Here is a 27380-nt window from a genome sequence, read left to right on the forward strand (position 1 = left end):
CTCCACTACAAACCAAAGCACAATGGTAAACAAGCATTTACAATGCAATGGTCTCGGCATTATTAAAGGTAGAGCTATTAGCATTGCTCATGACATTTGTTTTCATTATTTTTAAAAACCATAAATAAATGGTATTGTCATTTACAATGGCAATAGGTGAGCATTAGAGAGTAGTAGAGAGTATTCGCGGACACAGAGTCACACACACAGAAAGCCACACACACACAGAGAGCCACACACACACACAGAGCCACACACACACAGAGAGCCACACACACACACAGAGAGCCCCCCCCACACACACACACAGAGCCTCACACACACACACACAGAGCCCCCTCCCACACACACACAGAGAGCCCCTCACACACAGAGAGCCCCCCACAAACACACACAGAGAGCCCAGCCCCACACACACAGAGGGCAATGGCAATAGCTGAGCATTGATGTGTGTGTGCTCACACTGCTCACTTCTCACTAGTGGAGATGTTTCGGCATGGAGCATGCATGCAAAGGGACAAGGGGGTGGGCGTTCTGATGGACTTGAAACAAAACAGGAGTTACAGGTGAACCGAGACGGGGCACAGGAAAGGTGCTCAGTGCACATCAACACCATTCAAACAGAGCAACAGTGCAAAATAGTTAGAAGGAACGACCCCAGAAGGCGTGCAGGGGAGACAGTGGCAGCTTACACAGATAAGGGAGACTCGTCACTACCCCCTGTACAGCATTCACTACATATAGCACCAAGCCGGTTGGAGCATATCTCCTCGGGCGCAAAAAATTAACGGAGAACTGGGTGAAAGACCCATCTTCACTCCTCTATCAAAATACGAAAAGAGTCACTAAAATGCGCAGTGAGGCCGCGGCCCTCCAGTAAGAACGGCGAAGATTGAGTAGACCGGGCCCCTATAAAGATAGCAAGAGTGCCTTCTGGGGCCGCTTTACCGAAAAATGAAGCAAAAGTTAAAAGCAGAGCAGGACACACCTTGGTAGGGGGAAAAAAGACTCTGACCTGATTTAGCCTACGAACGAGGACTCCGCCACAGCCGAACCCCAGACTCGCGAGCCTCCAGAAACTTCTGGTGACACGGTAGGCGTCGCACAAAGCGCACCGGAAGAGGCTGAACTACAAGTTCCAGGAAGCGCCACTGTAGGATTTGGCGCTGCCTACCATCCACTGAACACATTGAAGAGACAGAAGAGCCGTGCGGGCGATATAGGACAGGAAATGTTGTTTAATGTCTGTATGGACTTACTTATAAATATACCACGTATACATGAATCTTCACCAAAGTCTTTCAACAGTCTGTGGCACCCATTTAGCCACAAAGCCACCATAACTGAAAATATAGCCCCTTCACCAGGAATGACTCATTGAGGACATCGTGTCAATCGGTTGGTTTTCAAAGAAGGGTGAGGTTTAATGCAACTGGGTGTTCCCAATAGGTAATGAAGAACAAGGGCCGGATGCGGTCGGGCAGGATTAGCTGCCGCAAAGCTCCGAAATATTCGGAATCAGGGGCGTGTTTTTTGGTGAGTGACGGATGACGTCACAGATAGAAAGAACCTAAAAAACACGCCCCCGAATCCGAAAAAGACGGGGCTTAAACGGAGTGACGCCCCTCTCCTCCAATGGCTGTCCAGCATTTACGAGGCCAGCCAATGGAGAAGAGGGGCGGGTTCAAGCCCCCTACACTAAGAAACATAAAATCTCGGAGCTCTGCCCACTGCTTACGCAGTGCGACGGAGTCCTCGACCTAAAAACATTACCATTTACAACGCCCATAGCTCTAACTCACCAATGCGATACTGATTGCATTGCAAATGCTTTCTATAAATGAGGCACAAGAAATTGAAAGGAAAAACCTGGACTGAAGCAGCTAGTCATGCATGGACCTCGAAACTTGGCAGGACTGACCCTCATAAACATCTGACCTCACCCTCATTTGAAAGCCAGCTGGTTGACCGCTTTGCTATCCGCTGTCGCTGCTGGTCTCTCAGACAGACTCAGTTACACCGGCATCCCTTGGGCATTTTGTTTCCATTCGGTCACCATCAATGCTCCATCAAATAGTAATCCTTCGCCCCTTCCTTCAATATCAGTGTTTCATATTAACTTCCTTTCTCTCGCTTTCCTCCTACCATTGGAGTCGCTTTTTTATCCTTTAATTGTGTGATTGGTTGATCTTGATGTGTTTGTTACATTGCACAGTGCTTTAATGAAAAGGCGCCATAAATAACTTTAGCACCTCTCACGGAATGCCGACATTGACTCTGCCAATCCGAATGCCTAGTGTGCTGGCAGAAACTACTGTGTTTGCCTGATTTCTAAGCTCGGGGAGTGCGTGCGTAAGACAGGGAAATCGAGCAGACAGGGTCATATGACCTGTTGTCTATCTCTGTTGGGTGTGATTAGGTAGAAGAGTGCCAATCTATGTGTGTCCCAGCCTTTATGTAGCGCAGATCTAAATTGGGCAGCAATGGAGTGCTGTACATTAAATGTGGATCTGCATACATGCACTTCAGTAGTCTTTTGCCTATATGCTGTCAGGTGTTAACTAGTAGAGCTGTTGCTTTTAAAAATATATATATTTTTACCTTATATCAACTATTCAGAGTGTTGACAAAAGTTCTTCCCTGCATAATGCACCTTCGCCTTCATCTCTGTTCTGCAATACTGCACAGGAAACTAACAGCGATTAATTTGTATACAGAGTGTGTTAACCGCTGCTAACACCATGAGCAGTGGGCAATACATCCTAATCAATAATAAGGTCACCTCGTCCTTCATACAAGGTTTAGGCTTAAGAATTGTTGGGTGTCAATGGAATTTACTGTCATAGATTCATGTGTATGTTTTGTGTGTGCATAATAAACAATTGATGGTCGGAATGCTGGTCAATGCAAACATTCACCCCCAGTCACAAGGATCTGGGTTTAATCCATCATTCAATTGCTCACCACTCCACCCCAGTCTGGACGCAGCCATATGCAAATCAGTTTTGACCCTGTTCCTTGTGGGAACAGTCCAGCCCAACCTGCCAAGCCAGATCTTCCCTGGACCGGAAACACGCATCCAGGGACCGGTTTCAGGGCATCACCCTTGATATGAGCATACCATACCCACTTAGGGCGACATATGTAAAAGAAACAATTGATGGACAGATTGCTGGACAATGCAAACATTCACCCCCAGCCACAAGGATCTGAGTTTAATCCATCATTCTTTTGCTCACCACACCACCCCAGATTGGACCCAGCCATATGCAAATCAGTCTTGACCCTGTTACTTGTGGGAACAGTCCAGCCTGAACTGCCAAGCCAGGTCCTCCCTGGACCGGAAACAAGCATCCTGGGAACAGTTTCAGGGCATCACCCTTCATCAGCAAGGCTCGATTGAATTCAGTGGTGCAGTGAGCACGGGACCCACTTTTGGGCTTACCCTTCCCACTTAGGGCGACATATGCAAAAGAAACAATTGATGGACGGAATGCTGGGCAATGCAAACATTCACACCCAGTCACAAGGATCTGGGTTTAATCCAGCATTGTTTTGCTCATCACACCACTCCAGTTTGGATCCAGCCATATGCAAATCAATCTTGACCCTGTTCCTTGTGGGAACAGTCCAGCCCAAACTGCCAAGCCAGGTCCTCTTTGGACCGGAAACAAGCATCCTGGGGCCGGTTTCAGGGCATCACCCTTCATCAGCCAGGCTAGCTTGAATCCGGGGGTGCACTAAGCAGGGGACCCATGTCTGGGCATACCCTTTCCACTTAGGGTGACATATGCAAAAGAAATAATTGATGGACGGAACGCTGGACAATGCAAACATTCACCCCCAGTCACAAGGATATGGGTTTAATCCATCTTTCTTTTGCTCACTACACCACCCCAGTTTGGACCCAGCCATGTGCAAATCAGTCTTGACCTTGTTCCTTGTGGGAACAGTCCAGCCCGAACTGCCAAGCCAGGTCCTCCGTGGACCGATATAAGCATCCTGGGGCCGGTTTCAGGGCATCACCCTTCATCAGCCAGGCTAGCTTGAATCCAGGGGTGCACTAAGCACGGGACCCATGTCTGGGCATACCCTTTCCACTTAGGGTGACACATGCAAAAAAAAATTGATGGACGGAACGCTGGACAATGCAAACATTCACCCCCAAGTCACAAGGATATGGGTTTAATCCATCATTCTTTTGCTCACTACACCACCCCAGTTTGGACCCAGCCATGTGCAAATCAGTCTTGACCTTGTTCCTTGTGGGAACAGTCCAGCCCGAACTGCCAAGCCAGGTCTTCCGTGGACCAAAATAAGCATCCTTGGACCTGGTTCAGGGCATCACCCATTATCAGTCAGGTGCAGTGAGCTCGGAACCCACATCTGGGCATACCCATCCCATGTAGAGTGACATATGCAAAAGAAACAATTGATGGACGGAATGCTGGACAGTGCAAACATTTACCACCAGTCACAAGGATCTGGGTTTAAATCCATCATTATTTTGCTCACCACACAACCCCAGTTTGGACCCAGCCATATGCAAATCAATCTTGACCTTGTTCTTTGTGGGAACAGTCCAGCCCGAACTGCCAAGCCAGGTCCTCCCTGGACTGGAAACAAGCATTCTGGGACCGGTTTCAGGGCATCACCATTCATCAGTTAGGCTAGCTTGAATCCAGTGATGCAGTGAGCACGGGACCCACGTCTGGACATACCATTGCCACTTAGGGTGACATATGCAGAAGAAACAATTGATGAACGGCACCGTGAGCAACAAAACCAATGGATTTAGGCCCAGATCTCTGTACTGTGGTGAATGTATGACATAGTTCTGCATTTTGTCCATCAATTGTTCTTTTTGCATTTGTTACCTAGAGTGGAACGGTTATGCCCAGATGTGGGTCTTGTGCTCTCCATGCCACTGGAGTCAAGCTATCCTGGTTGATGAGGGGTGAAACCCTGAAACCGGTCCTGGGATGCTTGGTTCCAGTCCAGGGAGGACCTAACAAGGTAGTTCAGGCTGGACTGTTCCCATTGGGCACAGGGTCAAGACTGATTTGCATATGACTGGGTTCAAACTGAAATGGAATGGTGAGCAAAAAAACTATGGATTTAGGCCCAGATCTCTGACCTGGGGTGAATGTATGACATTGTTCTGCATTCTGTCCATCAATTGTTCTTTTTGCATTTGTCACACCGAGTGGGATGGGTATGCCCAGACGTGGGTCCTGTGCTCTCCATGTCACTGGAGTCAAGCTATCCTGGCTGAAGAAAGGTGAAACCCCGGAACCGGTCCTGGGATGCTTGGTTCCAGTCCAGGGAGGAACTGACAAGGTAGTTCAGGCTGGACTGTTCCCATTGGACACAGGGTCAAGACTGATTTGCATATGGCTGGGTTCAAACTGGAATGGCATAGTGAGCAAAAAAATGATGGATTTAGGCCCAGATCTCTGTACTGGGGTGAATGTATGACTTGGTCCTTATTCTGTCCATCAATTGTTCTTTTTGCATTTGCCACCCTGGGTGGAATGGATATGCCCAGATGTTGGGTCCTGTGCGCTCCACGCCACTGGAGTCAAGCTATCCTGGCTGATGAGGGGTGAAACGCCGAAACTGGTCCTAGGGTGCTTGGTTCTAGTCCAGGGAGGACCTGGCCTGGCAGTTCGGGCTGGACTGTTACCATTGGCCACAGGGTCAAGACTGAATTGCATATGGCTGAGTTCAAACTGGAATGGCATGGTGAGCAAATAAAGGATGGATTTAGGCCAAGATCTCTGTACTTTGGTGAATGTATGACATTGTTCTGCAATCTGGTCATCAATTGTTCTTTTTGCATTTGTCACCCCGAGTGGGACGGCATGCCCAGACTTGGGTCCAGTGCTCCCCATGCCACTGGAGTTAAGCTATCCTGGCTGATGAGGGGTGAAACCTTGAAACCAGTCCTAGGATTCTTGGTTCCAGTCCAGGGAGGACCTGACCTGGCAGTTTGGGCTGGACTGTTACCATTGGGCACAGGGTCAAGACTGATTTTCAAAGGGCTGGGTTCAAACCGGAATGGCATGGTGAGCAAATAAAGGATGGATTTAGGCCAAGATCTCCGTACTTGGGTGAATGTATGACATTGTTCTGCAATCTGGTCATCAATCGTTCTTTTTGCATTTGTCACCCTGAGTGGGATGGGTATGCCCAGATGTGGGTCCGTGCTCTCCATGCCACTGGAGTTAAGCTATCCTGGTTGATGAGGGGTGAAACCCCAAAACCGTTCATAGGATGCTTGGTTCCAGTCCAGGGAGGACCTGACCTGGCAGTTTGGGCTGGACTGTCTCCGTTGGGCACAGGGTCAAGACTGATTTTCAAATGGCTGGGTTCAAACAGGAATGGCAGTGTGAGCAAAAAAACAATTGGTTTAGGCCCAGATATCAGTACTGGGGTGAAGTATGACATTGTTCTGCATTCTGACCATCTATTGCTCTTTTTGCATTTGTCCCCCCGAGTGGGATGGGTATGCCCAGACGTGGGTCCTGTGCTCTCCATGTCACTGGAGTGAAGCTTTCCTGGCTTATGAGTGGTGAAACCCCAAAACCGGTCCTAGGATGCTTGGTTCCAGTTCAGGGAGGACCTGACCAAGGTGAGCACGTTGAGCAAAAAAACAATTGATTTATGCCCAGAGATCTGCACTGGGGTGAAGTATGACATTGTTCTGCATTCTGTCCATCAATTGTTCTTTTTGCACTTGTCATCCCGAGAGGGAAGGGTATGCCCAGACGTGGGTCCTGTGCTCTTCATGCCACTGGAGTCAAGCTAAGCTATGCGGAGAGGTGAAACCCTGAAACCGATCCTAGGATGCTTGGTTCCAGTGCAAGGAGGACCTGACCTGGCAGTTCAGGCTGGACTGTTCCCATTGGGCACAGGGTCAAGAATGATTTGAATATGGCTGGGTTCAAACTGGAATGGCATGGTGAGCAAAACAACAAAAGATTTACGCCAAGATCTCTGAACTGGGGTGAATGTACGGCCCCGAAAGCGCTGGGATGCCTGGCTTCACCTTGGGGGAGCCCAGTAGGGGGCATCTCACAGGGAAAGCCAGGAAGGGTTCCACAGCGGTATACAGCGCCAGGATGCCTGAAAGGTGATAGTGCGCTTTACAAGTATACATACATTTACATACATTTACAATGTATGACATTGTTCTGCATTCTGTTCATCAATTGTTCTTTTTGCATTTGTCACCCGAGTGGGACGGGTATGCCCAGACGTGGCTCCCCTGCTCTCCATGCCACTGAAGTCAAGCTACCTGGCTGATGAGGGTTGAAACCCCGAAACCGGCCCTAGGATGCTTAGTTCCAGTCCAGGAGAACTGGATGTGGCATACACACTGCATCCTGGCACTTTCGCTTGCACACATATTGTTATTGTTATTATTGGATATCACTCATAAAAGTTATATGTACTAAAATATATTTTTTTTAAACCTTTTGATAGGTTTGGCCAGCCACTTGCATTTTTTGTACTTGTTTTTGGCTTCTTGTAAAACTTGAGTCCAAGCATTTGTTGAGAGGTAGCAGTTTCTGGGAGCAAATTACTCTGGCAGCCTATGAGAAGCAGGGATTAAAGGCTCCGGACCAATCAATCAAACAAATTTGTAAAGTGCGCTACTCACCTGCTAGGGTCTCAAGGTGCTGGGGGGGGGGGGGAGAAGCTACTGCTCGAACAGCCAGGTCTTGAGTTGTCTCCTGAAGGAGAGATGGTCGTAGGTGGGTGGGGAGGGAGTTCCATGTCTTGGCCGCCAGGGGCTGGCGGATCGGAGCTGGCGGGTGGGTGTGTAGAATGTGAGGCGGCTGTTGAGGTATTTCGGGCCCATGTCGTGGAGAGCCTTGTGTGTGGGTGAGGAGTCTGAACGGGATCCTCTAGCTGACGGGGAGCCAGTGCAGGTCTTTCAGATCGGCAGAGATGTGGCTGTGACAAGGGATGTCCAGGATGAGTCGTGCAGAAGCGTTCTGTATGCGCTGGAGTCTTTTCTGGAGTTTGGCTGTGGTTCCAGCATAGAGGGTGTTCCCGTAGTCCAGTCGACTGGTGACGAGGGCCTGGGTGACCGTCTTCCTGGTTTCGGTGGGGATCCAATGGAAGATCTTTTAGAGCATCTGCAGGGTGTTGAAGCAGGATGATGAGACGGCGTTGACTTGTTTGGTCATCATGAGGGAGGAGTCCAGGATGAATCCCAGGTTGCGTGCATGGTCCGTTGGCTTGGGTGAGGTGCCCAGGGCGGTTGGCCACCAGAGCCATGCAGAGCATATGAAGTAGGCAGGCCAACCTGCAGAAGCACTATTACTGTGGTCTTCTGCAGAAACAACATCTCCAAAACAAACAATATGAGACTTTTTTTTAGGGTCAAGGTGGCAGCCAACTTCAAAGTAACACTTCTTTTTACAGTAAAAAATTCCACTGCAGCTAATAGCATGAAAAAAATGTGTCTGAATGAAATAAAACATTTCGATTAAAAAAAATGCCAAAATGAAATTGGAATAATTGCACTCACAGCAGAGTAAAATCAAAAAGTAAATGCAGAAATATGTGGGAGCAAACAATATCTTTAGGAGCCTTGAATAATGGCATACATACTGCAGCCTGGCACTTTCGCTTGCACGCATATTGTTATTGTTATTATTGGATATCACTCATAATAGTTATATGTACTAAAATGTGTGTTTTTTAAACCTTTCAGTAATGTTCGCAATTCCCCTTTAAAGAAATTCCTGTCATTGCTAGAGGTGTGCTTGTTTTGATTCATCTGGTGACACTTGAGCTTGTGTTGAAATTCTTTTCAAGGGAATTTGTGCTTGTTTTGAATTTTAGACCTGGCTAAGCTAGAGGCCATCAGAAAGCCAAGCATGTTCGAGATATTTGTCAGTCTAGCATAATGGAACTCAGGAAAAGCTGGCTTCCTGAGGATCTCCTGGTTTGGAGTCGGGTTGACTTCTGACCAGTATTTTAGCGGCCTGGCCTGGATTTTTATCACAATAGGTAAAAAATATAAGGCCATGACAGGTAAAAAGAAATAAAGAAAATTATTTAAATCTAACATTTTTACCATCTGAAATATAAACTTAAAGCAACAAATACAAGATGAAAATGTGTTTAAAGAGGATTCATGCTGTGTAGCTTATCCTGGTTTCCCTATTACACATATGCCCATTATCAAAGAAAACAAACCCGGATCCTCGAAACCCCAACAGCTACAGACGTATAGCAAACGGGCCAGCAAACTGATGAAAAGAACAGCCTTTGCCCTGATGTCACAATTCATTAAAGATAACTCCATACTTTCCAACTTCTAAAAAGCATCACGTCCAGGAAGCGACACCAAATCTGCCCTAAGTGCATCCGGGAGGACCTTAAAAACACAGTAGACCACCGTGGGATTTGTTGCACTACTTCTCTTGGAACATCCGGCTGCCATCAATACAGATGACCATGACACTTCAATCCAAAGACTCCACAAAGCTGGCTCTCAGTTGTGTCACATCCTAACCAAAAAATAGAACAAATGGAATCCACACTCTCACCCATTCATTTCAACATCTACATGAAGTCTTCACCGGCAGTGATCAATGATTTTCAGTTAACCTGCTATAACTACTTAGATGTTGTGCAAATACTTCTGAAACTGGAAAGCCCCAAAGGCATTTGAAGCTCCAAAATCTTAACTTGCCGCTGAGCCGTCGATCAGTGGATGATCTGAAGCCACCTTAAATTGAATGCATACAAAACTGAAATACTCACCTGTGGTGATTGTAAAAATGATGACCCAGAATATGGGACCAACACCAAAAATATCTAAAGCAATAAGAAACCTTAGAATTGCAGTGGCCTTCAAGCTATCAATGAATGCCCAAGTGCATAAGCTAGAAAGGTCCAGCTTTATTACTATGAAAACTCTGCAATGCATCTTACCCCACCATTGATTTCCACACCACGTCCAAGTCACTATCTGTCTTGTACTATCTAAACTTGATTACGCTAATGGTGTATCGTTGGGATCCCTTCTATCAACTATAAAAAGACAACAAAGAATTCAGAACTCTGCTGCCAGACTATTCCTGCCTGTAAAGACACAAGCATGCACCTTCCCTCCCGTGTGGGCCCTACATTGGTTATAGGTTGCCAGAAGATCCACCTTCAAGCAGCCTTGTATCACCCTGAAAGTAACGCATGGCAAAGGACTACTTTTCATCATGAAGTAAATCACCATAAACAAAGGAACCTTTACTCCAGACTGGCACCCTGCCTCAAAATCCCGGAATAAAGAAAAAACACCATGGGTGGAACATCTTTCTTTGTCTAAGCAGCCAAATTATGGATTTCATTACCCCCAAACATAAAGTCCATGAACAACCTTCCCCCCTTCAGAAAATTACTCAAGAGTTGGCTCTCTTCACTAAATAAACACCATACTCAAAACACAAAATGCCAAATTATGAGACAGGAGGTCTGAGGACCGCCAGACCAGAGGTTGCGCAGCAATGGCGGTCTGACAACCCCATTACAAGTTGGGTGGTCGGTCCGCCCCGAGACCGCCGGCAGGGAACAGCTGTTACTTGGAGGTGGCGTGGCGGTCAGAGGTCACAATACGCCTGGCGGGACCGCTGCGGTCCCACCAAGCATATTACGAGTTTCCTCTCTGCCGACAGTCACTGGTGGGGAGGAAACAAAGGGGGCCTGTGCCTCCTCCTCTTGTGCATGCACACAGGGGGCATAACATGTGCCCCACCCCCTGTGTGCATGCACAAGAGTTCCTGCACGGCATGGAATTTTCAGTCCATGCCGTGCAGGACCCTGTGAAACATTTCCAATGTGGTGCATTTGAAAGAGGCACTGCCCTGGAAATGCCTTGCCACCCTCCTGCCAGACCACAAATAATTTGTAATAGAGCGGACGGCGGCGAATCTCGATGGTGCAGGTGTGTGGCGGTGGAGTACTAGCCGCCCCTGCAGCACCGAAACTCGTAATCGGGCCCAGAATGTACAGAAACAGTATGCACAAGAAACTGAACCACACATATACCACCTTATTTCACTGAAAAAAAACACATCTTTTTTGCACATTTCTATATCTCCAAATGTTGTTGTACTCATAATCATTTGTCTATCAACAAGATTGCATCAAATATATACATATGTAGTTTTATATAGTAAACATATGTGTTAATGAGTGTACATATATCAATGTGTGCTACTCCCTATGATGATATCGGTCTGAGTATGTAATAATGAAATTAGCGAAGATACTTGTAAGAATGTAACAATATATTTTAAAGATTTTAAAAAGGATGTAACAATATATTTAAAAGATTTTAAAAAAATAATAAAACATTTTATCTATAATTATGCACAACAAACAAGTGCATGTTTGCCCACCTAAATATTATTACATGTGAATGTGCATGAGTATTGATACATAGGCCACAATTCAATGCACATAAAACACATATAATGTATAATGTATATGTGCATTTCTCTGTACAAATGTATATATTATTTAGGATGTAAATAATTATGTTATATTTTATGCTTAACATGTATATAGATCATTGCATGCATAACATACACGTATTTGACTGTATGCTTATGGGTTCATGTTTTATTATGATGACACTTATCAATCAGAAGATATAAACATTAATATATTATAATTATATTTATGATGCTTTGTATGTATATATATAATTATACTTTTTTACACATACTGCAAGAAAAAAGTATCATTCTCATCATATATAAGTAAGTCGATATATAGATAACATTACCGTTGATGAGTGTATGCTGATGGGTTTATTTTCCAATGATAAAACATTTGTCAAAATGTGTAAATATAATTGTAGGAAATATAGGTATAAGTGCTTAACTATTGAAACACAAGGGAGAAAATAAATAAAATTCAATTAAAAAACATTTTGCATACACCAGTTATCAACAGCAAAATTGTGAAGGCCTAAGTTTGTAAATATTTATATATGCATCTACATATGGGTCTTCATAAAGTACAATTTTGTGAACTTCTAGACTATTTTGCATATGTCTACAATGTTAACACATTTGGGTATATATTCCTTCTATTTGTGGACATGTATCTATATATTAATACACTTCCCACCTACTGGGGAGGGAAACAAATGTTTTTTAAAAACTTTAACTCGTACCTCTACTCTCTGACTCATCGTGAACCTTTTTCAAACTATGCTCCTACTTCCACTCTCTGGCTCATCTCACGCCTCTCCTATTATTATGGACTCTAAAATAACCCTTTCCAAACTCTCCCCTCTTTTATCAGTCCTTTGTCCTAATTATCCAACTGATAGGCGCACATGTCCACCACTCCCTTAAGCAATTTACATTTTCCCTCTACTAATCCACTAAAACCGATGCAGTCCATTAAAGCATGACTTTCAATGATCAATTCCTTAACATAATTTCCACCACTAATCCACAAGAAGACTTTTTTTTAAATAATCTACTAACTAAAAAACCTCTAACCTTGGGTTCTGGACTAGGGTGCTACTCCCTGAAAAGACCTTCAATGCCTCATCAGGGGTAGTAAGCTTTATATATATGCAGTTGCCATTATAATGTTTTCTCCAAATAAAAGGAACAATGTTAAAACGTACTCCTTTTGCTTATAGTTTAGGAAAACACATAAGGTTGCCCAGAACATTTATTTTTTCAAGATGTTTTTTCAATAGGAAGGATGTTTTTTAAGTTGGCAAATTTATCAACCTTAATTCTTTATAGGGTAGTCCACTTTATTATTCACTCCAGAATAGTATGTCTCCAAAACATTGTGACCAAAATATGAAGGACCAAAATATTGATATGGTAAATATATAAAGGTAAGTATAGGTTTACTTTATTTAACTCCATATATATGTATCTTGACTATATCTATCTATCTATCTATCTATCTATCTATCTATCTATCTATCTATATATATATATATATATATATATATATATATATATATATATATATATATATATATATATATATATGTATATATATTTATATATATATATTTGCTTACAAAGTGACCCACTGCTCCTGAGGCGCTTGACATCCGGTGCTCTGCATAGGGACCGGATCCAGGTCCGAAATTAATTATTTGAACTAAGGATGCGGCACTCCGAATGGTTTTGGCTTATTTTATGGATAAGCTCTCCCCCACCAACGCGTTTCAGCCACACTAGGCTTTTTTCACGGTCAGTAAGTCCTTCTTTGCTTTCAACTTATATACTCACTTCTGATAGATATATATATATATATATATATATATATATATATATATATATATATATATATATATATATATATATATATATCTTCAAGGTAAGCACATGTGGAGTTAGGAATAGTAACTCTATGCTTGGGGCCTCATTTATGAGCTTTTGCCGTAGGGTAGCTACGCAGGCCTTCCTGCTGCGCTACCCTGCGGCAAAAGAAAAGGCCAGGAATGCGATGTATCTATCAGATACAACGCATTTCTGTCCTTTTCCCCTGCGCCGGTGCAGAATGGTCTGCATTGTTGCAACGCAGGCACCTTTGCACCATGGTGCGAGGGTGCCTGCGTTGCTGAAATGATTATTTTTGTGCAGGAAGAGAAACCTTCTTGCACAAAAACAATCACAAGAGGCTTTTTCCTTTTTCTATGTGTGCTGCAGAATGCAGCACACATAGAAAAAAAACCAAAGAAAAATAAATATATTTCTCCTCGTTGTACCTCCTGTACGCCTCCCTCAGGAGGCGTTCATTTTTGGCGCTGCCTCACATTTACGACTCTGGGGCAGTGTCAAAATTCCATGGATGTTGCTGGGAACGCCCACAGCAACACCCATTGCACGCCCTTTTAATGCAGAAAACTGCGTTAAATTGAATGATATTCACGAGGCAGCATTAAGCCAGGGCTGCCAATAAATATGGAGGAAGCTCACACCACAAAACGTGACGCACCGTCGGCGCAAGGGGCCTCATACATGAGGCCCTTGATATTTTGGTAGCATGAAGTAGTGTGGCTCACTGGTTAGAGGCGGCAGACCCGAGAGCAGAGGACGGCCCGGGACCAGGGTTCGATTCCCGGCGCGGCAGGTTTCTGGACCAGGGTCAGCGGACTCGATAATTCTCTCGCCTCGGTGCCCACTCTGATCAGCGATCACACTCGGCAACTCTGGGCATTAGCTTGCCTCATCTTCACTAACGGCCCCACCAGACCGCCGGGGATGCCTGGTCTCACCCTGGAGATACCCATTAAGGGACCATCTCTCAGGGAAGCCAGGAAGGGTTTCGCAGCGGTCGAAGCGCCTTGGGACCCTCCGGGTAAGTAGTGCGCTATATAAATGCCTATACATTTACATTTACATTTACATGTTCCTGTAGCTGTAGACAATATCTTAACAACCTATTTCTCATTCCATCTGCTACAACCACCTCTCTATGCTACCCTCATGTATAAAGGTACGTCCAGACTGCGAGAATCAGGATAAAAATCTTGGAAAAGAAGATATCATTTGAGTCTGTCCCCTCTGGATCAGTGACATAAGCACACGCCTTCTCTAGAACGCCATCCTCTCAAAGTCAGGAGAGTGGTTTCCAGAGGTAGGTTTAAAATTGCAGCAACTTACAGCCTTATTCATGAAGGCTAAATCGGCTCGCAAAGGGCCGGATTCTGAGAATCCGGCCCTTTGCGAGAGCGATTTTTGCATTTGGGATTCAGCATCCCAAATGCAAAAATCGGTAATTGCTAAATCGCTAAATTGCGAGGAATTACATTTAAGGAATCTCTATTTGAGATTCCTTAAATGCAATTCATGAAGCATTTGAAAATTGCGAAAATGCAATTTTGGGCCGCTATTTACCGAGAGGTCAGACCTCTCGGTAAATAGCAAAAACTTAGAAAAATGCTTTTAAAAGCATTTTTCTAAGTTGCATGTTGCACACACACATGTCCTTTGGACATGTGTGTGCGCAACACCTGTTTCAATTTGCATTTAAGGGGTGCTACAGGGTGTCCTTTGGACACCCCTGGCACCCTTTAAATCGCTATCTTATTTGCGAGTAGCAAATTGCTAATCGCAAATAAGGAATACTCCCCATGCATTCCTATGGGCCTTTTGGCCCATAGGAATGCATGGGGAGTTATTCCTTATTTGCGATTAGCAATTAGCTAATCGCAAATAAGGAATCAGTGGGAATCGCAATTAATATTGCGATTCCTACATGATTACCGTTTTGCGAGTCTCAAATAGCGATTCCTTATGATTCGCTATTTGAGCCTCGCAAAACGGCCCGATCATGAATCAGGCTGTAAGTGTACTTTCTCACATATGTCATATCCACACACCAGCAACTGACAGGCACTGTGCAACCACAAAAAGAGTCACCTAATGAGCACCACTGATTCAAGGAGGGTCATACACATCTTCTGCAACCCCTCCTGCAGACATGTCACCATATGACATCAAGCCCTCTTCATTCACAACCCCGGTTCCCCACCAGTGCAGACTGTCTAAGTGGTTATGCAACACCAGCAGTGGCTCATGCAGGTAAGAGCGGTGGGCCCGGGTGGGGGGGGAGATTTTGACAGACGACGTCGAGGGAAAATTAATTATTTATTTAATTTTCCCTCGTGGTTGTCTGTCAAATCCCCCCAGCCCGGCTCCACCGCTCTTAACTGCACAGGCTCCTCCTGTGCAACACCTATATGGAAACCCCCGGTTTCACAGCTCTTTTGCTATGCTGAATAACCTATGTGTGCTGTATGCAAATATTGAACTCATTCCAAGGTGCCTACAAAGCAAACGATATATAATATACGTATACATATTAACTCACTTCTAGCACAGCCAATGCAATGTCTCGGCTATAAATATATAGGCTAAAGAGACCAGCACTCAGTGTCTGAGTCAGATTTGTTGGCCAGAAGTGCTCACAAGTTGCTCTTTCTGAAACTCACAGTTGTTCCAGTCAAACCACATTTTATCAATTTGGTAATTTGTCAACACAATGCTGCACACCGTGCTGGACTCCATGTTAGTGTCAAGAACCTGAATTCATCTACTCGATGGGCTAGGAGAGTTGCAATGAAAGTGGTGTATGTTATGCTGTAGACACACTGGGTGTTTTAGATCCTGACCAACATATTCAAGAGAGCTGAAAAAATGAGGGTAAGTGGAGAAAAAGGCTATCTTCATGCCATTCTTCAGGTGTCTTTAGCCTAGGTGGGCCTCCTTGGAGTGAAAGATTGAAAGTCAGCTTTATTTACCAGCTCCCTCTGGTATCTGTAGCCTATCTGGGACTCCTGAGAGTAGAAGGGGGAAAGTCAGCTTTATTTACCAGATCCCTCTGGTGTCTTTAGCCTATCTGGGACTCCTGAGAGTGGAAGGGGGAAAGTCATCTTTATTTACCAGATCCCTCTTGTGTCTTTGGCCTAACTGGGACTCCTGAGAGTGGAAGGGGGAAAGTCAGCTTTATTTACCAGATCCCTCTGGTTCTTTAGCCTAGCTGGGTCTCCCAGGAGAAGAAGGAGGGAAGAAAGCTCCCTTTAAAGGAACCTTCTGGTGTATTCAGCCCCAGTGGGCTTCCTAGGAGGGAAAGTTTTCTTTACAGGATTCTGCTAGTCTCTTCAGCCTTGGGGAATCTCCTGTGAGGGGAAGGATGGAAGCTTCTGATGACTTTAGCCTTGGTGAGCCATCCCGGACCAGGTTTTTAATGTGAACCATGTCAGAGACACCCTCCCAAACTACATGTGCCAGATGTCAAGCCTGAGGCTTCTTTTCCCTCATTGTGGAACCTGGAACAGGGTTTCACTAGGGCTAGTCTCAAGGGCACTTTCCAAACACATGCGCAGGTCTCCAGCACATAGCACCTCTTAGCCTCGCTGCACCTCCTGAGATAAGGGTTTGTACAAGGACTGCTCCAAGGATGTCATTCTAAACTCTGTGTTTGGAAGATGTGGGTTGGAGGGCAGATCCCTAAGATTTTCAGAGATCTTCTTCTGGTTCCAGCACAGACCGTAGCCGGAGTTGCTTTGTGCATTCTCTAGTTCTATCATTCTGTGCATTTCCTGTGATACAGGCATTCTCTCTCTACTGGTGCTGAAAATTGGTAGTGGCAGGGCCCGCTGGTAAGGTAGATGGTACTCCTTCTGCACCTCGCCAAGGTGACCGAGCTTCATGACGTTCCAGGTGGACCGCTGCACCACAAACTGGACCTCACAAGACTTCGCATAGGTCTCCCTCCGATGGTCATTGACTTCTCTCATCGAGCAGCTGTGGGAAGACGAATGGATAGAAAATGTCAGAGTTAAAATGCCATGTATAAAGAAAATGGTAGAGGGCCTACTATTGGTCAGGATAGTGCTCAGTGCACCGTAGAAGGCACAAAAAAACCAAATGAAATTCTCAATGAAATAATTTATGGCAAAGCATCAGTTAACAGGACACCTATCTGTAAGCACATCTTAGGAAGCCAAAATTGCCATATAGGCAGAAATACCTATTATGAAAATCGATACCTAGTGTGAAAATCAATAGTAGAACACCTACTACCATGAAACCTATCGCTATGCATCTCCGTTGTAAAGTAAGAGACGTCTAGGCAATAGGAAAACATGAGCATTCGCACCAAACCTAAGACAGGCTGCTAGAATTGTGAGGCACCTCGATCATAGTTGGTCAACATGTCTCCCTCGCCACAGACAGAATTTTCACTTTTCAGTTTGGATAAAGGCTGTTAGACTGGCCCCTTGAAAGTAGTAGTTAGTAGTGTCTGTGGAAGACTGTGAGGCCAAGAGAAGAGTCAAGCCTCAAATCCAAACAGCTAGAACTGTCTCGGACATGTAAACGTTGATGGCACGTGGGTCACCGATGCAAGTCAGACTATTGTTGACAATTTTGAAGCAGATCCACCTAAGGTCATTCCTAAAGTCTACTGTCCCGGATCACGTGAGAGGAGAGAGTTTTATGTACGAAGTCACCAACATCAAGCTACATATAACTAGAAAGGTCAGAGAAGTGCTGGTTGGGTTATGGGAAGACCAAGTGAGGACTGCCTACTGGGGAATGACAGTATATAAATTGATGTCTTATTTTGCCTGCGATCATGCAAGACCATGCCAATACCCAGGCATACACAAGGGAAGGGGAGTTTCTTAAGAGGATAATGTCACCCAGATACACAAAGGTGTCTAGGGCTGGTCTAGGTACTGCAGAAGCACCAATATTGTGGTATGACCTGCCTAATTCTTCGGCAAAGCTACCAGCTGCTGACCAGATCCTAGACTTGAGGAGCCTGCATGGCCTGCAAAAGTGGCTTTATCCATGCCACCACTGTGAGTGGATGGTAGAAATTATTTGCAGATGGTAAACATATTTTATGGTTTAAACATAGCTTCTTCCCTTTGTATATAGTGGTATTTATTTATTGCAAACCTTGCAGGTATTAACAAAGCTCTGAACATCAAATGGACCACTTGCTAATTTTAATTGATATTTAAGTGTAATAATTTTTCATAATATTCATTCGCCCTAGCTCACTCCTGTCCATCCTAGAGACTCCTCACCCATGAACCCAATCTCCCACCCTAAACACTGAGACATGGACTCACTGACCTTCACTCACTGATCATGAACTGCTACAAATTAGCGCTAGAATGCCCTCCCAGATGAGTTGTGCACTATACAAATACACACAACATAACAATATAACGTTACATCTGTACTCACTCATTCACACTCACCGTGGCACCCGTCTCCTCCTCCTATCATCTCTCAGCCCGCACATCGAACTGCTCTTGCTTTCTTCATTCACTCACTCTGCCCCTCCAACTGACCGATACATATTCACCCCTAGCAAGACCTGAACTCACTTACACATTACTTACCCACTCTCATTCTGACCTTGAATGTACTCTCACTCAACCCTCACTCTACTATCAGCTAGACCTTCACTAGCTGCCCCTCACATTTAACGTCACTCTCTCTCTATACCAGTCTCAAAGACATACTCCCTACTTTGCTTATTTTTATTGTCTGTCCCAAAAGTACCACTCTCATCTCCCCCTCCACCTCCTGACCCCACCTCTCCTCTTGGTGGTCTCCAGAGCAGCAATCACTCAGATGATGAAAATTAGTTTGCACCACATCACATACTCACTCAGTCTCCAGATCCAGCCATTCACTCGTTGGCTGTTCCTGTTCTCTGACTCACTTTCCCTCCCTTTCTTACAAGTCCACATTCGCTCATACTCACTCAATCCTAGTCCCAAACTCCCCGAAATATTGCCTTATTTTAGACACTCACTTCCTCACCTTCACTCGTTTACCCTGCATGCCCCAGACCAACATCCAACCTCAACTCAGTCACTAACCCCTCACCTACGGTTCCTCCACCTCCCCCCAGACCCGCACTCACCCGCTCTCGTCTCTGCTGGTCAGACTGAGGTCCCTCCACTCCGCCGTATAGCGCTCCCTCCGGGCCTTGTTCTCTTCCTGCACCTGGCAGCTCAGCTCTGCTGCGCTCAGCATCCCTGCACCCCGCAGGACCACAGTGCACCCCGACATCTCTGTGGCGTCCGTCTGTCTGATCTCCACTCAGGATCTTTACCTGTATCTGTCTGACTGACTTCTTCTCTGCTCGCCTCCCCTTTGAATGTTAGTGAACAGCTGTTAATCCTGTCTGTGCTTGTACACAGGGCTGCTCTTGTGTTCAACCTGTGGCCCGCCGGTGGCACCTGTCTCTCGGGAAGTGACCTTTCTCTGGCCTGTCTGCACCCTTCTCTGTCTGGCCGTCTTTCCGCAGTGCCTTCTCTTGAGATGTGACGTTTTCTTTCTGCACCTGTCTGTCCGTCTCGAGGTCTGTGTTTTTGCTCATAATCCCATCACTGGCTCGGTCTGTGTCGCTGTCTGTTCATCTCTCCGTCTAGAGAGTGTTCCTTGGGTATGTGAACCCTCTCTCCCTCTCTCTGCCTTTGCTCCTCCCTCCGGTCTCTTATACAGGCCGCGCGCTGCTATTCCAGGGCTCTGCTGCAATGTGCTATATCTGATAGGAGGCTCACGTGCTAGGAAGCCCGGATACCCTGGAGACCGGGCACACTGTTATTGTAATTAGGACTCAAACCCTGAATCAGCGACCATTCTGCTGACATCACGACGTGCCGGTATTTACATAACACGTCCACCACCCCCTTCACACTTACCACATTCCAGCTCTTTCTGGTACACCCAGCACTATCCTGTGAACTCTAGCACCCCAAAGGTGGTTGGACAACTCCTGGTAAAGCCACCTTGCCTCCTAGCTTGCACAGACGACAGATCTTGCTCACCACTGGCCGCTGTTCTTGGATATCTGTGGCCACGCCTCATAGTCTGTAAAATACTAAAAACTAGGAGCCCAATTTATATTCTGTTCTGCCTGGATGAAGGATTAAATTATTCTGTCACCCTGGTGGAGGGACCGCCGCCAGACTTATATCCATCCACCAAGCTGGAGGTAATTTATAAAGCAGAGGCGTTGCTAGAGCCTGGGGGGGTGCTGGGGAAAAAGGACGGCAAGCACCTGAAAGAGGTCCGAGAGACACTTAGGGCCCCATTAGGATGTCGGGCGGATCGCCAAGGCCATGCGGACGGTGGCGATCCGCCCGACATCCTTCCCCGCCCGCCACCCATTTCCCCCTCGGCTATATTACTATGGCGGGGGGGACCGCGGAGGACGGAAAGACCGTCCACCGCTTTTCTGCCCGGTCAAGGAGTTGACCAGGCAGAAAAGGGTTTCATATGGTGGTGGTGTTTGTTAGACACCGCCATCCATATTAGGGTAAAGGCGGGGACATGCTTTTCCCTGGCGGCAACGCCTCAACGGAAAGGCATGCGGGAATGTCTTGTGGGGGCCCGTTGCGGGCCCCCAAGGACTCCGGGGTGGTGGGGGGTGCACAAGGGGGGTACCTATGGTGCCCCCCTGCACTTCACTGTACAACGTGACAGACACCGCACAGTGCCTGTCATGTTGTGTATTGAAGCATTAGCATTGCGGCGGGCAGTGGTTTCAGCACCGCCCACTGCAATGTTAAAAATGCAGGATGCGCCCGCCCTTATGGCTGGGGGTCCCATGGGGGCCATTAGGATGCGTCAGTTTTACATCGGGTTGGCGGGCAGACAAAGTCCGCCCGCCATCCTAATGGGCCCCTTACTATCGCCGCTAGTAGTTACCTTGATCATGCAAGTTACATGCACATATATGACACGGTCCAGGGCTATTTATAATCAATTAAGGGAAAGGATCACTAGTCCTGCGTGAACCAAGGTCTGCAGGTAGGTAACTGGGTGTCTCCCAATAAAAAGACCCTCATACACGTGTTTTTTTGATTTCTCGTAGCGGTATATGATGTGTCCCCGCTTCTTTTAACACGTGAGTGCGTAATCCTTGGGTCAGTTCTTTTGTGTGCACCCTCCGCCAGGAGGCTTTACCTTTGGTTAAGGCAGTAGTGATCGTGGAAAAGTGGGAAAGTGAGTGGGAAGGTGGTGATATATTAAAAATTGCCCGGACAGCCAGTAAGTGGACTTTAACCCCTCCCATGCTCATGACGGAGCCGCTCAGTCATGAGCATCGGCTGAGCTGTGCTCATGACGGAGCGGTTCCGTCATGGCCCTGCCGCCGCGCCTGCGCGGCGCTGATTTCGCGCCTGCGTGGCGCTTTCTATTAAGCGGGCGGGCCATGACGGAACCGCTCCGCAGTGAGCACAGTGCAACCGCGGCTCGTGACGGAGCGGCTCCGTCACGAGCATGCGAGCGCCGCTCGGGCCCCCCCCCTAGCGCTGCAGCAGAATTGCCGCCGCAGCGGAGGGGTTAATGAGTCTGGATTCAGACAATTATAAAATTAGTTCGTGCAGCTCTGGAATTGGTTATGGATTCTAGCGCACTAAGATAGTTTTGTAAAAAGCGGTCGACATGTTTCGTTGCAGCATGAGAATGGGAGAGTTGATGCCTGAAATGAACGTGATTCTGCGCAAAGTATTGCCATTTTTTAGTTTCTTTTCAAAATCGAGTGATTTTGAGATTGTACAAATTGTACATAATCCGTGTGTCTCCCCCACCCTCCCCTTTTTTGTTGTTGTGTGCACATTTCTCTTTCTTTACAGGTACAATGCGACCTTCTACCACCCGAAGAATCAGGTTATAATTTTACCTATTCTTTCACTTTTGTTCACTTTACCACTTACTGGTCCTGAAGAAAGCCTACTGACCAATTGTCAACCGAGGCTGAAACATGTCGACCGCTTTTTACCAAACTTTCTTAGTGCGCTAGAATACATAACCAATTCCAGAGCTGCACAAACTAATTTTATAATTGTCCGAATCCAGACTCATTAAAGTCCACTTACTGGCTGTCCGGGCAATTTTTGATATATCACCACCTTCCCACTCACCTTCCCACTTTTCCACGATCACTACTGCCTTAACCAAAGGTAAAGCCTCCTGGCGGAGGGTGCACACAAAAGAACTGACCCAAGGATTACGCACTCACGTGTTAAAAGAAGTGGGGACACATAATATACCGCTACGAGAAATCAAAAAAACACGTGTATGAGGGTCTTTTTATTGGGAGACACCCAGTTACCTACCTGCAGACCTTGGTTCACGCAGGACAAGTGATCCTTTCCCTTAATTGATTATAAATAACTGAATGGAGACTGAAAGGATCCGATCTCTCTCTCCCCCCTCCAACTGATTATACGGTCCAGGGCTAGACAGCTCCCGTCCCCAAAATAGTGCCTCTTGGGGCGGACCGCCCCCACCTAGCTACGCCGCTGAAGGAAAAGCAGAAGGAAACCCAAAACTTACATCAGTTCTACCTACCCTGTTTGTGACATCTCACTCATAACATCACAGCTTGTGCAGGACCCTTGTCCTATGTCCCCTATCTGCCCTGTCCATGACCTCAGCAATGTCTGCAGACTGGTCCACCACAATTCCCCTGGCAGTACCTTCAGGATACTACAGGTGAGTCCAATGCACCTGATCACTAGACTAACTTGAATTCGCAGTTGAGGCAGTACCAGGCCGGATGAGGGGTAAGAGGGTTGGGAGGGGCAGTCATTTAAACACAAAGCTGTAAGGACAAAATATGTTTATTCTGTCCCAAGTTTCGATTGTCTTCACCTTCAGATAACAGTATATACAATAAAGGCACACTGTATGTTTAAAGATAAGTACAAGTTAAAGTAATCGGTAGGAAATGCATTTGTTTGCATTATGATATTTTATTGATTAATTCAGTCACTACAGATGAGTGTAACCAGACAGTAAAGGAATAGATTCCTGGTGGTGGCGGGTAAGGATTGGTTGTTAACGACTTCTGTATTTAAAGTGCTACGATGTCCCAGCCTATGACTTTTTTTTTTTTTTTTTTTAATTATATTTATTATGAAAAAGCACATCACAAAGTACAAATAATCGCTCGCCTACAACCCATCTCGGGCCGGCAGTAGGTCTCCGCGCAACAACAATGACATATACGATGACACATTAATATCATAGAGTCCAATTCAAAAGCTCGCCGGAGGTCAGCTGAGGCAGGTCCTCCTCTGTAGGCTTGTACCATCTGCAAAGTAGTGTGCATTGTGAATAAATGGACAAAGCAGTACATTTTTAACTTTTCTCCCAACCAATCCCCTACCCTTTAAACACCCCCCTCCCCTTAACTGGTCCCCCATTTGTGCTCTCCGAGTAAGCTCTCAGGCGTCACAATCGCCTGTTGTAGCTAGTGCGGCATACCGCTCTCCATCAATCCGGAGTGCCTCCCCCCTGTTCTCACACCTTTAGGGATGGGGTATCTCCTACCGCCTATAGAACTTTAGTTGTGCGGGGGAACACCCCGGTCAGGTCAATCAGGTGGCACTTGCATGTCACTCCCTCGTTCCTCCCCCTCTCCCTCCTCCGAGACATCTCCGCCCGGCTTGGAGGACAAGTAGGTCTGGTATAACCCCCAGAAGTTCTTGGGGCGACTTCTGGGCGGAAGGAGCTCACTGTATGTTTCCGCCTGCGTGTTACAGTACATCATGTCGCTAGCCCATCGCTTGAGTGTAGGTAATGGCCCCCTCATCCAGCATAATGCGACTACCCGCTTCGCAAGGAGCATTCCCATGCTCACCAGTTTCCTAACTGAGATGGGAATCAATTTCGTGTATCCCATTAGAGCAAGGGCTGCGTCCATTGCCAGGTCCAACTCCACTATAGTGCTCATTTCAGCAAATACGCCGGTCCAATACCTCTGGACCCCGGGCAGCTCCAGGCTAAGTGCAGGAAGTCCGCAACCTGGGCCTGGCACCTCTCGCAGTATGGGGTGTCGCGAAGACCGTACCTGTGGAGCCGTTCCGGTGTATGGTATACCCTTTGCAAAAATTTAAAGTGGACCAAACGGTGCCTCCCGTTCAGGGAAATGCGCCTGGAGGCCGCACAGCAGTAGGCCCACATGCCGTCATCGACGTGGGTGCCCAGGTCAGTCTGCCAGGCTAAGCGCGCCCTCGTGTAGAGCAGGGCCGTGTGCTCGTGTCCTATCCTGTATAGCCTAGTAATCAGCTTCTTCGGAGATTCGGTGTCTATGACATACACCAGTTCCGGGACTGCGGGGGGTTCCTCCATGTCAGGGCCCAGCAGTTCTAATAGGGCGCTACGAACCCGATGGTACTGAAAGCGTTGAAGCAATGTGGAGCTCTCCCTCCGATGCGAGATCTGTGCCCACGTCTTCACCTTCCCATGCACAAATAGGTCCCCCCAAAGTGCGTGCGCCCAGTTCGTGGAGGGCCCTATGGACACCCGGTACCGCCAAGGTTGGCAGCCAAAGCACCCATTGTATCGGCATGTTGGGAGTGTACATAAGCTCTTTGTTTTGCCTCTGCAAGATGGAATGCCATGCGTGATTGGTGGACAGTAGGGAGTCCAGCACGCCAACCCTGCGGTCTTTGGGGCCACAAATGGTAGCAGGAAGCGGAGTAGGGTCTGCGAACAGCCGTTCCAGGATCACGTGCGGAATGTCTTGGTTGCCATGAATCCAAGTGTGGAGGTGGGAGGCTTGCGCCAACCTGTAATAGCGTTCCAGGTCCGGGGCAGCTAATCCCCCCTGCTCATATGGTAATTGCAGTACCTTCCATTGCACCCTAGGTTGTTTCCCGGCCCACGCCAATCTCACCAGGAGTTTGTTTAGGGTTGCGAAGAAGGCTTTCGAGAGGACAATCGGAAGATTATTGAATAGGAATAGAAACCTCGGGAGAATAACCATTTTCATCAAGGCAACCCTTCCCATCAGAGACAGCGGGAGCTTAATCCAGAGCTCAACGTCATCCACGAGTTTGCTGTATGCAACCCCGTAGTTTTCCCTCAGCATGACGTCTGGGTCCGTGTGAAGCATAATGCCCAGATATCTTATCGGCTCGGTGGACCATTGGAGCGGGTAGTCCATCTCGAAGGGGTCAGTGATTGGGGTCAGTGGGAAGGCGACTGATTTCGCCCAGTTAACCTTCAGTCCGGAGAGTGCGCCGAACCTCACAACTTCCCTCAATACCGACGCAAGATTATTGGCCGGGTCCCTGACATACAGCAGGGTGTCGTCCGCATATGTGGAAATACCAATCTTGTAGGTAGGGTAGTTGATGGCTTCATACGAGTGGTATTCCCGAATCGCACACGCCAGTGGCTCCGCCACCAGGGCGTAGAGTAGCGGGGAAAGGGGGCACCCCTGTCTCGTGCCTCTGCTGATGGAGATCGGCTCCGAGACTGCATCACCCAATCTGACTCTAGCCGTGGGCTGGTGATAAAGGGCGCCCAGCAGTTGGAGGAAGAGCTCTCCCAGCCCCAGCTTCTGCAGTACCTTGCGCATGAAGGACCACTCCACGGAGTCAAAGGCCTTCTCCATGTCAAGAAAGACCGCAATGGCTTTGGTGTCATGCCTAGTATGCTGCATGGCTCCAATGACCGTGCAAATATTGTAAGTGAGGTTCCTAGCCGGGATGAACCCAGCCTGCTCCGGGGCTACCAACTCAGGCGCCACCAATGCCAGCCTGGTCGCCAGCACTTTTGCGTAGAGTTTAGCGTCCACATTAAGAAGGGACAATGGGCGGTACGAACCTGGCAGGTCGCTGGGCTTACCAGGTTTCAGTATAGTGACAATAAGTGCCTCCGGCATAGAGAGTGGCATAGCGCCGTGCTCACAAATTTCGTCAAAGAGGGTGGAGAGGTGGGGGAGCAACTTATCTTTGTACACCTTGTAAAAGGCCACCGTCAGACCATCTATCCCGGGGGCACTGTCCGCTCTCATGGTGTCTAACGCATTGGATATCTCCTCGCAGTGAATAGGGGACATCAGGAATTCCCTCTGCCAATTCTCAAGGAATGGCATCCTGATATAGCCGAGGTAGTTGTCAATTTGATCCTCCACCCCCGAGATTTTAGTGGGGTATAGCTCCTCATAGAATCTCCTGAATTCCGCCAGAATGTCTGCCTCCTCCGTAAGTGTCTCCCCCCCTGAGTTTCGCATTTCCGCGATTGTCTGTTTGCGCCTGGTGCCTTTCATAATCCTGGCAAGCAGTGCACCCGGGCGGTCACCCTCCCCATATGTGCGCGCTGTCGCATATTTTCCTAAATGTCGTACCTCCCTGTCCGCCTCCTCGTGGAACTCTTTCAAAAGTTCTTGCAGGGTCTCATCCCCAGGCAGGGTCGGGTCAAGTAACTGGCGGCGTTCATCGTCTGCTATCTGCCCCTCCAGAAATTTCAGCCTGTTCCTAATTGCCTTCAGGACCCCGGAGTGCTTCGCCATGACCACCCCCCGCACGTACACCTTAAATGTCTCCCAAATCGTCCCGAAGCTGTCCACGGAGCCCAGATTGGTGATAAAGAAATTGTCTATGTCCTCTCCCAGATCAGCCCTGAATGCCTCATCCAGCAACGAGTAAGGTGGGAAACGCCACGTGAACGTCGGGATTCTCTGCTGGGGAGTATGCAGCTCCAACAGCACCGGGGAGTGGTCCGACAGTGTGCGGGGTAGCACACTGCAGCCCCTGACCATGGAGAACAGGGTATGTGAGGCCAGCCAGTAGTCAATCCTGGTGTGAATGTTGTGGTACGCTGAGTAGTGCGTGTACCCCCCCTTGGCGCTATGTCTTTCTCTCCATACATCTACCAGACCCAGCCTCAACATTTCTGCCTGCATGTGCTGCGCCGCCGCCGCCGGACGCCTGGCGGGGCCCGCAGACCTATCTAGATCAGGGCTAAAAGTGAAATTGAAGTCTCCACCCCAAATCATATTACCAGCGGACCATTCAGTACAATGTTCCGCAACTG

The 27380-nt window shown here is 47.2% G+C and overlaps 1 protein-coding gene across 1 annotated transcript; it reads right to left on the reverse strand.

The window, feature by feature from the left end:
• Window positions 1–15739: 15739 nt before the first annotated feature.
• On the reverse strand, window positions 15740–19728 carry LOC147717546 (telethonin-like). The gene is made up of 2 exons (XM_086920527.1): window positions 19462–19728; window positions 15740–17318 (listed from the first exon to the last, which is right to left on the reverse strand). The coding sequence occupies exons 1-2, from the start codon at window positions 19608–19610 to the stop codon at window positions 16919–16921; spliced, it is 549 nt and encodes a 182-aa protein (XP_086776653.1). The 5' UTR covers window positions 19611–19728; the 3' UTR covers window positions 15740–16918.
• Window positions 19729–27380: the final 7652 nt, after the last annotated feature.

Source organism: Lissotriton vulgaris, chromosome 5 (genome assembly GCF_964263255.1).
Source record: "Lissotriton vulgaris chromosome 5, aLisVul1.2, whole genome shotgun sequence".
NCBI lineage: Eukaryota > Metazoa > Chordata > Amphibia > Caudata > Salamandridae > Lissotriton > Lissotriton vulgaris.